Source organism: Dermochelys coriacea, chromosome 6 (genome assembly GCF_009764565.3).
Source record: "Dermochelys coriacea isolate rDerCor1 chromosome 6, rDerCor1.pri.v4, whole genome shotgun sequence".
Taxonomy (NCBI): domain Eukaryota; kingdom Metazoa; phylum Chordata; order Testudines; family Dermochelyidae; genus Dermochelys; species Dermochelys coriacea.
The window spans coordinates 61,299,695-61,314,801 of NC_050073.1; the positions used below are offsets into that span (position 1 = coordinate 61,299,695).

At 41.7% G+C, this 15,107-nt stretch overlaps 1 protein-coding gene across 4 annotated transcripts in view; it reads right to left on the bottom strand.

The window, feature by feature from the left end:
* The window catches only part of MAP3K9 (mitogen-activated protein kinase kinase kinase 9), a 78,500-nt gene that overhangs the window by 36,880 nt on the left and 26,513 nt on the right, over window positions 1–15,107 (bottom strand). For 3 of the 4 annotated variants that reach the window (XM_043516128.1, XM_043516126.1, XM_043516127.1), the window contains exons 3-5: window positions 10,196–10,376; window positions 9,616–9,714; window positions 2,311–2,459 (exon numbers count right to left, since the gene is read on the bottom strand). In XM_043516128.1, coding sequence (XP_043372063.1) covers window positions 2,311–2,459; window positions 9,616–9,714; window positions 10,196–10,376 — 429 coding nt within the window. The remainder of the gene's footprint in view (window positions 1–2,310; window positions 2,460–9,615; window positions 9,715–10,195; window positions 10,377–15,107) is intronic. The other variant, XM_038406685.2, reaches the window with a different exon arrangement.

Here is a 15,107-nt window from a genome sequence, read left to right on the forward strand (position 1 = left end):
GCCGTGCCCTACTAGAGTGGTGCACCCTGGAGATTTAAGACCTCTGCACTAGACCATTCTGATTATAGAATAGTGATAATAGTATTAGCTAGCAATAGGCTCAAGCTGCAAAATTCAGAAGTAGGACTTAGATTTCAAATACTCTAAATGTGGTTTCAGAGTAGCAGCCATGTTAGTCTATATTCACAAAAAGAAAAGGAGTACCTGTGGCACCTTAGAGACTAACAAATTTATTTGAGCATAAGCTTTCATGAGCTACAGCTCACTTCATCGAATGCATTCAGTGGTTGATGGTGGGATGGAAATTGTTGAAATCATGGTGGGAATTCCTCAAGGGCTTCTTTTCCATGGGTCCAGATGATGATGATGTCATCAATGTAGCGCAAGTAGAGTAGGGGCATTAGGGGACGAGAGCTGAGGAAGTGTAGTTCTAAATCAGCCATAAAAATGTTGGCATACTGTGGGGCCATGTGGGTACCCATCACAGTGCCACTGATTTGAAGGTATACATTGTCCCCAAATGTGAAATAGTTATGGGTGAGGACAATGTCCAGCCACCAGGTTTGCCGTGACGTTATCGGGGATACTGTTCCTGATGGCTTGAAGTCCATCTTTGTGTGGAATGTTGGTGTAGAGGGCTTCTACATCCATAGTGGCCAGGATGGTGTTTTCAGGAAGCTCACCGCTGGATTGTAGTTTCCTCAGGAAGTCAGTGGTGTCTCGAAGACAGCTGGGAATGCTGGTAGCATAGGGCCCAAGGAGGGAGTCTACATAGCCAGACAATCCTGCTGTCAGGGTGCCAATGCCTGAGATGATGAGGCGTCCAGGATTTCCAGGTTTATGGATCTTGGGTAGCAGATAAATACCCCAGGTTGGGGTTCCAAACAAACACCTACAAGATCTCTATCCAGCATTCTTATAACTATAATACCCACCTGCTGAAGTGAAAAAACAGACTGACAGAGCCAGAAGAGTACCCCGAAGTCACCTACTACAGGACAGGCCCAACTAAGAAAACAACACAACGCCACTAGCCATCACCTTCAGCCCCCAACTAAAACCTCTCCAACGCATCATCAAGGATCTACAATCTATCCTGAAGGACGACCCATCGCTCTCACAGATCTTGGGAGACAGACCAGTCCTTGCTTACAGACAGCCTCCCAACCTGAAGCAAATACTCACCAGCAATCACATACCACACAACAGAACCACTAACCCAGGAACCTATCCTTGCAACAAAGCCCGTTGCCAACTGTGTCCACATATCTATTCAGGGGATACCATCATAGCGCCTAATCACATCAGCCACACCATCAGAGGCTTGTTCACCTGCACATCTACCAATGTGATATATGCCATCATGTGCCAGCAATGCCCCTCTGCCATGTACATTGGCCAAACTGGACAGTCTCTATGTAAGAGAATAAATGGACACAAATCAAACGTCAAGAATTATAATATTCAAAAACCAGTCAGAGAACACGTCAATCTCTCTGGTCACTCGATTAGAGACCTAAAAGTGGCTATTCTGCAACAACAAAAACTTCAAAAAGAGACTCCAAGGAGAGACTGCTGAATTGGAATTAATTTGCAAACTGGATACAATTAATTTAGGCTTGAATAGAGACTGGGAGCAGATGGGTCATTTCACAAAGTAAACCTATTTCCCCATGTTTATCTCCCCTCCCCCCTCACTGTTTCCCAGATGTTCTTGTCAACTGCTGGAAATGGCCCACCTTGATTATCACTACAAAAGGTCCCCCCTCCCCCCGGTAATAGCTCACCTTAAGTAATCACTCTGGTTACAGTGTGTATGGTAATATCCATTGTTTCATGTTCTCCGTGTGTGTGTGTGTGTGTGTGTGTGTGTGTGTGTGTGTGTGTGTGTGTGTGAAAATCTCCCCACTGCATTTTTGACTGAATGCATCCGATGAAGTGAGCTGTAGCTCATGAAAGCTTATGCTCAAATAAATTTGTTAGTCTCTAAGGTGCCACAAGTACTCCTTTTCTTTTTTCTAAATGTGGTGGTATTTGGATCTGGGGGTTTGGTGTAAGCTTATCACCCACAATCAAGACAAGAACATCCCCTTCCCCTCTTCACAAAGGCTTTTATTTCTGTAGCCTAAAGGTCTTCTGATACACTAACTGTCATAGCAGACAGTCTGGCTTCTATAATAACATGGTCCACTGAGTAAAACCATCCAATTCGGTGGTCTGAGCTTCCAAAACTTGCAAAAACAGACACTCATCAAAAGCACTCGAGAAAAATATATAAACATTCTCTCTCCTACTGCAATTGGCTCTTACCTTCCATGAGTTTGGCAAAAGGTTCCGGGCACGTGGATGGGATCGGAAGGGCAAGTTTATTCATGGCAACTCCATATGCTACTGCTAGACCATCAATTCCTCGGAATGGTACCTCCCCAGTTAGCAATTCCCAAAGGAGCACACCATAACTATTGGGAGAGAGACAGAAAGTGTGTGTTTGGCTATAACAAACACTTTAATAAACCTCAAGAAAAAACAGGGCTTATGGCTCTCTTATTTATCAAGACTGCCTCACATATAAAGGATACTAAATAAATACATTTACAAACAAAAAAAATTTAAATGGACTAGTACATCTGTAGACAGACCACTTGATTTTGATGGGATGTTTGGCCAGAATTAATCTGTGCAGCCCTCTCTTCCTGAATTTAGTGGTCCTGTTTTGGCAAACTCCCTTTCCCCTCAGAATGTGACAGGACTCCTGATTTGTCAAAGTTAACAGAAGCACAGTCAATCTAGCAACAATTTGGGTTTCACTCTTTTTAAATAAACAGTTTACCCTTTTCATTTTGAGCAGTAAATACTTTTTTTTAATTGTGCAAAGGTTTCTTAATTCCACCATCTAAACTTTCTAAAAATAGAGCATGTAGCAAAATAGTCTATATGGATCTGTACAAAGACTGGACATTTTTTCTTTAGACAGAATTTAGTCTTCCAAGTATTTTTACTGTGCTCATTACTGTAGTTTTCAAGTACTTAAATTCCATATCACACCTTGATGGATTTCTGCACCTCTCCATCCCCCAAAAGGAAATAGCTTTTATATGCTTGTATTGATTTGGGATCGCTAGGTCAAAGAAGTGGCTAGGCTTTACTTTTTGCTCTGAAGGCAGAGCAATTTGTAGTCTTTCTGATCATTCTGGTTCACAAGCCTGTAGAAGTAACTTCTGTGGCAATTTAATGATATGGACTGATCTATGATTAAATGTGGTGCTCCAGAAATAAGTATTTTGTTATACCACTCCTGCAAAATACTTGAGTACTGATTATTTGGGCGATGAGTGGGAGGGATGCTAGCTCTTTCCTATAATATGCTACTGAACCTTAAAGAAGGATGTGTAGTGACATAATCCACCCAACAACCTAACTGGGGGGAGGGGGTAATAAGCCTGCCAAATTATATTTTTGCATAAATTTCATATAACTGCATACACTCAGGTACAAAACTTCAGAACCAGATGCCACTCCATTTTAAAGTTATGCTGTTACAAAAATGCAATGTGGAGAGCTGATTGTGTTTATGGGGAGCAGAGGGCTAGCTAGGTGTCATGTACATAAATCTAAAAATAAGTATGTACATTGACATGCCATACTTTCAGTATTAGTCCTGTTCTTTTTCATGACAATAAGCCCCAAGAAATGGGAAGGAGGAATGCCCATTAGTACTACCCTAGTTTAAGGATTTCATTAACCCTGAAAATGTCCACAAGAAATGCAGAAAGTCAAGCAGTTTTCAACAATACTGTGTTCTTAGACACCAGTAATTACATCTTAAGATCTTAGACTTGAGTCTGGGAATTTAAAAAAAAAAAGCCATTACCATTTATTCCTGCTAAGAAGTGTTTGTTTTCTGACAAAAATTCCAGCATGGTCCCTAGTAGTCAACCTAACAAATTTCAGAATGCAATGTGGATAGCTCAGAAACGTGAGGGGGTTTTCAGAAAAAAGGGGAGAAAAATATTTTCTTCGAATTAAGTCTTGTAAGAGAGTCTGAGTAATCTACATCTGTATCCTTTAAATTATGAGAGAAGTTAGGGAAACAGAAGATGAGGACTTTAAAAACACTATAGGGCCCTGCGTTTTTTGTTGTTTTAAATACAAATGATTTTCTGATTTCCTATGAAATCCCTCTGCAATAAACCTTGAAACAGGTATGGGGGGGGGAGGAAGCAGGTCTAGTAGTAGAAAGGGCAATATGGCAGTGGAAAGGGGGGAAAATAGACTTGGCAGATCTGTAGGGGTGTGAGGGAGTGTTCATCACACACCCTAGTGATTAATGGAGGCCTGCCACACCCCCTCCCAGAAAGGAGCAGGGGAGGTGAGTCCTCCTAGCAGCCTAGGGAAGCTTCACAGGAAGCAGCCAATTGGAGGGAGGCTGCATGGAGCAGCCAATCAGGGCCCAGATAGCTAGTACCAAAGGAATACAGGGCAGAGAAGAGTGAGTTACTGCGGGGAGCCCAAGGAACGAGAACTGTGCTCCCAGCAAGATGCAACAAAGACAGCACCTTGGACAGAACAGTTGCTGTTAGGGACCAGGGGAACACGGAGCTTCTGGCTGGCTGCTGAGACTTACTGGCTGAATGCCCTGAGAAGAGGGAGAAGGTGCTGGGGCCATGGGGAAGTGGCCCATGGAAATGAAGCACCATTGAAGGAAATTAAGGAGACACAGCTGGAGGCTGCTATCTGCAGGGTCCCTGTATCAGGACCCAGAGTATAGGTGGGTCCAGGTCCCCTAATTCACCTCATTCCACTGGGGAAATGGCTTGACTTCTGAACAGTAGTACCCATCCTAGAAGGGGGAAATACAAATGGCCGAGTCATGAAGAGGACTTGGACTGAGGCAGGTCTGCAGGCAGAGAAGATGATGGGAGAGGCTTCACCTGGAGAAGGTGCACTGGCTGGTAGAACTAATCCCCATGATGGTCAGCAGGACGCACCACTGTAGTGAGTGGACCTCGTCACAGGGAGTCTGAAAAATCTGATTTACCAGCAGCTGTACTGGTTTTTGAACATTAACCATTATCTATGATATCACAAGAAAGAGTACTCGCACAAGAGGCACTTCTGCCAGCAGTGGTGACACATTAGCTAACTAGTGTTTGATGCTGCAACTTTATTTATGGAAGTTCAGCTTTTAGAGGTTTTTCCCCATGCTGTGGTTAAGCAAAGGCTTGGTAGTGAAACACCATTACAGACCTTATCTCCAGGCAAGCTGGCACCCATGTTTGGAATAACCTGAAGTGTCTTGAACCAGGTAGATTAATCATCTCCTAGTAATCCAGTAATCTTTTAAGACATTCAACATCAAGTTCAATCCTACGCAGTGGATTTTCAGAGAGTCGGAGGGGCTATGTGATACTGCCACCTTCCCTGATGTCTCTGAACTTATTCAAAGGTCTTAATTCCCTCTCTGGTTTTTATTTTTAAATGTCAGTAGTGCTCTGTTTTCCTTTCTGCCTCCCTCAAGGGTCTGCACTTAACATGAAAAAGGAATTTCCCCCCTCCCAACAAGAAACAGCAAAGTCAGACAGGGGATGCAAAGGATGGAACCCCACAGCCCAGTTCCTTCACCTTCCTAATGTAAAACCCACCTGGAAAACAGATCATTTCTATCAAGAATGAAATGTCACTTCATTTTTAAAAAGTACTGATTATAATTTAGTGCTGACAAATAGTACTGGACTGAGCCTGGGACACTGTTTATCCTCAGAACAGGTATAGCATTAAGTGCTAGTTTCCCCCACCCCACCCTACCCTGACCTGGAGGGACCACCACTGAGGCTGAAAGGGGAGTTTAACTTCACTACTGACTTCTTGGCTTTTCTGCTAAGACTGCAAACCAAGAGGATAATTAGTGATTTTGAGACAGTAGCTGGACAATGTTCATGAGATAAGTACCTATCAATGGGGATAGGAACTGCCTACCACCAACTCATTTCACCTAGATCACTGCACAGTCTGTTTCAGTCACAACAGACTCTGCTGGATTCAAATTAGCATTCTAAAAAGGTAAGAATCAGAATCTGGATATTGGATCTAGATTATTTTTAATCACCTCAATCTGCTAGTCAGACACATCTAAATAGTTCCAGTACTCTATTCCCACAGGTGAAAATTTTAAAGTTCTGGGTAGATAATTGGTCTGAAGGTGCATCTTGTACATATTTAATTAAAGAGGCTAGGTGATATTGTGACATCACTTCCTGCATTATGATAGTATCACTGACACAGATAAAGAAAAAAATTGTAAAAAGTGTAAATGTATCAAAGTAAAGTACACACAGCAGTTAGAAGTTTCCATGAGAAAAATGGAAAAAACCTTGTTACATCTCCATATGGCCTGCTGGTCTTGCACTTCTCCTCACTAATAAAATGGCTCTCTAGGATGCGTTTACTTTGAAATTCCTCCCTTCCCCCACCAAAACCCATTTTTGGATGTTTCCAAAAAACAACTGAGCATTCCAGAAGCTGGGAGAAAAGAAAAATGTACAGAGGAATAAATAGGGGTAATGTCCTATAAAACAAGATTTGAATACTGAAGTAGTTTGCTGGGAATGCCCCTTCCCAGGTGAGCTACATCCATGGATGAAAGGTGCTATACAAGAGCAAGGTATTCTAGGTATCAGCAGAAACCACATCTACAAACAGAAAGGTATGGATATCCATTTTCCAAGTTTTTAGGAGCAGTGATGTTTGGTGGGTGGCAAACAACAGACAGGAATCACAGTTAAGTAGTTACATGACCAGCTGATATCTACTTACTGTGTGACCATGTACAAGTTGCAATCTCTGCACCTCATTTTCACCCTTTGCAAAGTGGAAATAAATACCTATTTTACCTGACAGGGCTGTTGTAAGAATTAAGTGTCTATAAAGTACACTCAGAGCCTCAGCTGGAGAGACTGTTATGTGTTTGTACAGCATTGTCTATGACTGGGGCTCCTAGGTGCTACTGCAACATGAAAAAATAAGTGATAATAGTAAGGCATGCATGCTAGATAACTGCAAGTTATTGTTTACCAGCAAGCCTAACTAGGGCACTGGTGGCAGAAACCACTCCTCAGAATATTGCTGTAATATAATAAGCCTATAATAAGCATCTTCTCCAACAGCTACCTGTGTATTTGTGCATCAAGGAGATGAGCTGGATAAGACCTCTGTCAAAAGGCTAGGACCCCCATTCAGACAGGAGCTCTTCTAATAAATTAAGAGACTTTTTGGGAAAGGTGTTGGGACAAAAGAGTTTGCATACCTCAGGAAGGGAGATAGCTAATTGTTTTTGTTGTTATAGAGATTAATTGTAAGGATGCTTATCAGCCAAATTCCAATCTGGCAGTGATTAGCCAGGAGTGTGGTGTGGGGGAGCTCTAAGAAGATTAAAAAAAAAAAAAGTCTATCCAGTCAAGGATTTGAACTGCATGCTTAGGTGGGAGTAGGCGTCTTTAATTATGTCTGTTTGTGAAGAGGCTAATGCTCTCAAATGATAATATTGCCCGTGTGGCAATATTTGCTCCTCTATATGTGTATCTCAGACACCACGTGGCCAGGGCCCAATGCCCAACTGGACCATACTCCATCCAACACACCTCAATTGTGATCCTGCAAGTGCCAGTATCATGGTGCCAGGGCTAAGAATACCACAGAAGCAACAAATATTTCAGGCCTAGGGAGAGGTACAACATCGTGGCTCTCTCACCAGCAAATCTCTCCAACTAAAGAACACCACAGATGGCTTCAAAGGGAGATTCATTTTGCTCTCTGGGAGAAGGCTGGTAGCCGAAGACAGGACTTTGTAGTTGAGAGATGTAAAACAAGGAAAATGGGGAGGGGACTCATAGGTGGATTATGATAATGTGCATAGATATAGGTTCTCAACATGCTATACACTACATTAAAGCTTTGTCTACACTTTTTTTTTTTTTTTACACCTGGGAGAAATCTGCAACATTGTGCAAGTGCAGAATTAATGCCTCCCCTCAGAATAACTGATTCATGCACTCCTCCCAGGAAATACTCCTGAACAAGGTCTAGTTCAGACATCAGGAGCAGCGATGGGAGACATGATTCACCATCTCAGGGGCTGTGGCTGGGCATGTGAGACTCTGTCCCGCTTGCATGCTATCGCAGTGCACCTAGAGTCAGGGAGGGGCAGGACTAGGGATGTCTTGGCCAGTGGCTCCCATGATGCACCAGGCTACAGCTGCTAGACCTGGCTGGGCTGGGCAAGGGGACGGGACTTCCTCTTCTGTTGCATGGGTCACTCCTGGGGCTAGGTCAAACCCACCCCCAGGAACCTCCCTCAGCTGCAGGAAGCTCTGCACACACCCCTGCTGCTTCCAGCACCCATTGCTTCCTAGCCGCAGGGGAGGAATCATTAAGTAAGGAGCTGCCACGCCATCCGCCCAACCCCTGTGAATCTGCCACCCACCCACCCACACCCCTTCTTGCCAAGCCCTACACCCTGTATCCAGACACCACTCTTGCACACAGACCACCTCCCTGGATCCAGACCCTACCCCTGCTAAGTCTCCCACATCTGAACCACTACCCAGCCACACCCGGACCACCATACTGAGCCTTTTTGCTCTGAAGTTGAAAAAAGCTGAAGTGATTTGCATTAAATATGCAACACTGAAAACTGGCAGAGTGCATGTAATCATGTTCCTTTGTTGCTTGGTCTGCATCAATGATAAAAGCCTGCTGTTTATTTACAGCTAACAGAGTTACTCCTTTAGCACAGGTGGCAGTAGTTTTGGGGTTTGGTGATAAAAGGTCCCGGTTTTCAACACCATCTACAATAGTGACTATATGCATGAAACCCAAAATCCATTACCCATGGCCACCCATTAAGTCTTTAGCACACACGTAAGGAAAATCAAGAATCCTCCCAATCTGTCTGCTCTAACAGCTAGACCATTCTTCCTCTCATGTACAGAGCAAAGTTCTACCCCTTCACTTTCCTGAATTACATCACATTAATTCACCAAATGTGAAGAGGGGGGCTGCCATCTAATTGTGAATAACAGGACTTTATAATAATAAAGTCCAGTTACAGCAGTGTCAGGATTTCAGGAACCTTCTTTCCACAGAAAAAATAAATCCAAAACACAGTATGTCTAAAACCTGCCCTCAAATACAGTAATGCATGAAGAGAAACACCTCTGCTCATTCAAATCACTCCAGCTGCAATTCGGCATAAGGCCAGCTGTGAATACAAAATAACAGCAAGCTGCTTTAGTCTAATGAACCAAGTGGGGGCCATTCACCTTTGTACAGTTATAAGAAAATCTCATTTGCTATCCCAAAGCACTGACTCCATGTAATTTCCCAAATACACACCCCATCATCCTGGGACTACCTCCTGGACACTGAATTTACTGATTGTATCACAAGAAAAGCACACATACAAACACACACAAAATACTGGCCATTTGGCATTATCGTAATCATTTACTTTTCCATACCAGCTTCCATTCAGAAGAATCCCAGTGATTTATAAAAGTGTCAAGTAAGTGTACAGCATTACCTATAGTTTGCATATCTCACAGCCAATATTTCACCTACCATCGAAATGTATCCACCTCCAGTGGAATACTGGAAAAGACACTATCACACCAATTTAGGAATGAAAATAAGAAATACCATGTCCAGGTAAAACTCCCTCTACAGTTTAGATAGACAGAATGTAATACCAGAGCTGGAATACTGCCAGAACATCAGCTGAATCCCTTACACTTTCAAAAATGAACTCTTTAATAATCACAAGTGGATAGGACCTTGGTTTTGTGTCTTAATCAAAAGACAATTGTTAAAATAAGTGCACAGATTTTGTTTTATATACTGCAGAGGAGTGAAGGTAATAGAGATTGGAAAAGCACACGTTCAAACCCATAAAGCAACAGGGATTTGGAGGGCTGCAGAAGTTGGCTGGCCACTTTGAAAAGCCCGTGTTCTGGATTCCTAAACCTCAAAGGAGGGTAATGATACAGCAGGATGGAAAGCTGGGGACACAGAGCTTTAGTAAAACAGGAGTTTGGGGATTTGATTAACCAGGACTGGTACTATATTAAGCATACAGTAGGTTGCCTGGCAGTCCCCAGCACTTAAATGTTTAATATCCAAGAATTCAGTGGCAAATCAATACCTCCACACATCGCTGCCTTTGGAGAACATGGAGGAGCGGATGACCTCAGGAGCCATCCAGGCATATGTCCCAGCTGCACTCATTTTGGTGGTTTTATGCCATTCTCTGGCCAAGCCGAAATCCGTGATCTTCAATATCTTGTTGCTCAGGTCTCCATTTTCCACCTTCTCGAGTATCAATACTGGAGGAAAGGGGAGAAGGGGGAAATGAAACGCATGCACAGTGCTAGGATTTATCCACAAAGATACCCTCTCACCCCCCAAGAGAAGCCATTTCCTAAATTTAAGTCTTGCCTTGACTTTTAGCTAATCTCTGCTTCTGAATGCTTTACACATGATCTTGCCTTGTAAAAGAGATCTCAAACTGTGCCCTCAATCTGATGAAAAACAAACTGTCTAATTAATGAGTCCATTCCCACAATTAATAAACATTAATTGCAGCCAAGACATGAAAGCAAGGATTTCAGAAGCAGAATTGGCCAAACCCTGAAATCCTTGCTCAGTTTTTAATCAGTCCTTACTAGAACACAATTCAGGATATAAGGTTATAGCATCATATATGCACTTCTAGGATGCTGGAGATATGTGGCCTTGGGTTTTTAGTGCATCAGGATATCCAAGGTATAGGTAAATACGACAGAAGAACCATTTGGTGTACTGTGTACTGTTATTCTATATAAACAATCCTCTGATAAAGGAAAGTGAACCACTGTAACTTCTAGAAATCCAAAAAAGGGGAGATGCCTTGTATATAATTTCCTAATTAATCCTTTCTGAGCAAAGCAACCATCACATCTTTCTCACAAACTGCTTAGAAGGAGAACAACCCCATAAGGGTGGATGTACACTTATATTTAAAAATACATTAGAGTGGAAATGGCCATTCGATAAACTCATCTTCAGGTCAGGATTTTCAAAAGTCGCAGTGATTTTGGGTGCCTGATTTGACCCACCTTAAAAGGGCTTTATTTTCAGAGAATGGATGTTCAGCACTTCCTGAAAATCAGGCCTCTTTAAACTGCCTCAGTTGGGAACACCAAAATTGAGACACCCAAAAAAATCACTAGGCACTTTTGTAAATCTTGGCCAAGTGAGTAAGTTGCATGTGATGTGTCACAATGGAGTGCAGGGAGGGAACAGGGTTGAGGCAGGAGCAAAGAGAAACGTAAGTAGTAACAAGACTGCTACCAGTTAAACTGAACAAACAGATGAAATGTGTTAATGGTATTACAGTTCTACTCCAGTATGAAATCAAATTTAAATCTGCCTTGGCCATTAACTATGGACAGGGCTCAGAGCGTGCAGAATCTAATGCAGAATCCATACATGGAAGTACACTCTAGATTCTTAACTTTTTAAAAATTTACAAGTTTAGTTCTTATGGTAGCAACAAAAAACTTAAAGCCAACCAAATGTAAACCAACATAATGTTGTCTTCCTGAGTCTACAGACAGCCTGAAATAGCTTAAACAGATGTCTGAACCACTTCATTCATCTTAATGAGTTAACACTGAAATTTAAAGATGACAATTTAAGTGAAACAGTTAATGTTGACATTGCTGATGATTTTAGCACAAAAATCCAGCTAGTGTGATTATTCTACAATTCAAGACCCCCTTCAACAGCTTCCTAGGTGCCAATTGGACACTTTCTCATGTGCCAAAACCTTCATCTTCTATTATGCATTGTCTGCACAAAAATCTGTAACATATTTAAAACAAATGGTATGAACAGCAAAAACTACACTGGATTTAATATAAAAAAAAAAATGAGCACCACAGAGGCTATTGTACTAATTTTATTAATCATTTTCTTATTTAACTTTACAGCATCTTTTTTATTTTTAATAAAGCTGCCACCGTTCCTAGTCTGTTGCATCATGATACAGCAATAAAAGGAGTCTTTGCTACAAAATTAATGTGAGTTTACCATAGAGTACAAGAATCCTTGTGTATAAGCATGATGCTTGTTTCTCCATTGCCTTGCACCTTGTGCTGTCATTTACACCACTACAAAGTGAATGCAAAGTGGATTTAAAACACTACCATTCAGCTTTAGTAACACTTTAATGTTAAATGTCCAAGTTTTCTTAGGAGCTAAATATGTAAAACTTAAGTCTGTGTTATAGAAAAAGATAGGAGAGAGGCTAGAATAAAATTCACGGAAATAGGCAGGCATATATAGTAACTTTACATCCAAATGCAAACCCTGTAAAACAAGAAGCACAACCACCAAATGACTCACCTGTAACTATAGCACATGAGCAGCAGTATGATTAACAATAACTATATTTAATGGAATGGTGCATAGGAGGAGTGCTGGGTTTGTATTACTTAGGATTCACTGCATAGGAGATTTTTTTGTTCTTGACCCAGAACAAGTATTCATTTATACAACTTTATCAGCCCAAAAAAGGGCACATTTTTGTCCTGCCACTTTTGCTGCAGGCTTTAGAATTCCTTCACCTGTGTGGGATTGGTTGGCTCAAGAAGTTAGTAATATTAGCTATTACTATAGTAATAGTAGATATTGTGCCTTATATGGCTCCTGTAGACTACAGGTTTATACAGAATGAGGTTGTGATTACTTTCAATCAGAACCAATCAGACAGCTTTTCATTTATGTAGGACAAATAAATTGGAGCTTTCAATCTAATTCCAGTAGATAGGTGTCCATACAAAAAGTCTTTGCACACAATCCCAGAATGGCAGACTAAGAGCCATGAAGAATGGCTTCTCAGGGAGGAGGTTGGGGTGAGGGCATTAGTTCAGGGTTGAGACATGGTGGCCAGGCAGCATGGAAAGCAGAATTTCTAAACCTTATGAAGGCAACAGTAACTTGTGTAGTGTAACTTGTCAGCTGGTGAAAATGATATGACGGCCATTTCCCCTTACAGCCAGATCAACAGAAGCCACATTTACTGTATGGATGGGGTGGGGGAATCAGACTTTTAAATGTATAGTCACAGGGCATTTGTATTATGACTGAAGCCTAGGAAAACCATACTTGGGAGAATTAAGAATTCCACACCACCACCAAGTGGGACTGGTGTGGTTCTCTAGGCTTGAAGGCTGCACACAGCAGCCAGTCTATAAATCACTATAGGTGGGGAACTGTGTGTTCAGTTTATCCTGCTCTCCCAGTCCAACAGTAAAGGCAGCTTACAAGGCCATCTGTAATTGGGGGGAGGCATACTTACTGCCAATCAAGAACCAGGAATAAGCTCCCTCCAAGTGCATTGAAAGTCATGGCAGTAGCACAAAAACAGGCTAAAACCCCCAACAAACTGCTTCTGTATTATTAGCAGACAGCATGGTTAGAGGTAGAGCATCAACACTCCGGGTCTTTGGAGCTACTCATTACTCCAATCAAGCATAGATTCATCAATTAATAGTGCATTCTTCACAAACTGGTCCAGCTCCAGAGCAGAGATCAAGGCAATCCTAGTAATTAAAGAGACTTTTCAGACCTCTGCCTGAAACAGCTCTTTTCTGAAAACAGGAAAAACTTCCTTTCATATTCCACAGAGATACAAGAAGTCTCAACTTCTAGGTTGATATTCGTTTGGGAAAACAGTGTGTTAAGTATCAAGTGCTTGGGTTGGGTGGAGAAGGCCTTCAATTATTCGAAAGTTAAATTTAACAGGGGTGCTTAACCTCATTGACTTTCTCCCATGCAAATACAATAGAAACTCCTGCAAAAGCAATTCAGCTCCAAGTAACTTTTTAAGCACCCTAGGCAACAGGCGCCCCTTCACCATTTAAGAAATCTTCAGATTTGTTTGGGAGTTTTTTGGTTGATTTTATTTGTGGCACTTTCCTCCAGTTCCCAAAAGTACCCAATCCTGGCTAATTGCTACCAAAAAAAAGACACTGATGGAGGAAGGTAGCTTGGAGATGGAATTTTGCCTGCTGCCTAGCTAACCAAATGAATACACACATCTTCCATTGCTTCTCTGCTCAATTCAGTGACTCGGAGCGAGGAAGAGATCATAACTGAACTGTAAAAAGGTTTTGAGGACAGCTAGTCAGGAATCAAAATTTCCATTTTGCAGGAAATTCTGACTTTTTTTAAGAAAACCAAAAAACTGTTCCGACTGAACAAAAAAGCCAAAAATTTTGAGATTTAAACACCCCCTCCCTCACCCCTCCGATTTCTGATTCAGGACCATCAAAACTCTCATTTCAACTTTATCAATTTGATTCATTTTGTTTAGACTTTTATAATATTTGTTGATTGATATATTAGATTGTGATGCATCTTATAGTTAATATAAAAGTCAAAGCAAAACATAGACTCCCCCCCACATTTTTGTCAAAGATTGACGTTTATATGAAACATTTCAGTTTTGATAAAAGTGCATTTTTCTACAGAATGCTGTTCAGTTCAAGTTTTTTTGACCAGCTCTGGTTGTGAGTAATGGGAGCCAGAGGATGACCACCTTGTTTTTGGTACTTTAGAAAGTTCTTGAATCAATAAAAATAACCGACAGGGTGGGAGATGATGAACTTAAAATTCCCTCCATAAAGTCGCCTTACTAATTGTAATGATGCTGGTTCTGGTAGGACACAACTGAGAGTGCCAATTCAGGACAAATTGCTTAAAACAGGGCAGTTACAGCCCAAGGCTGGGGTTTCTACGCACACCAAGGCAAACCAAACCAGCCAAACAGATTTCAGAGTAGCAGCCATGTTAGTCTGTATTTGCAAAAAAGAAAAGGAAGACTTGTGGCACCTTAGAGACTAACAAATTTATTTGAGCATAAGCTTTCGTGAGCTACAGCTCACTTCATCGGATGCATTCAGTGGAAAATACAGTGGGGAGATTTATATACACAGAGAACATGAAACAATGGGTATTGCCATACACACTGTAACCAGAGTGATCACTTAAGGTGAGCTATTACCAGCAGG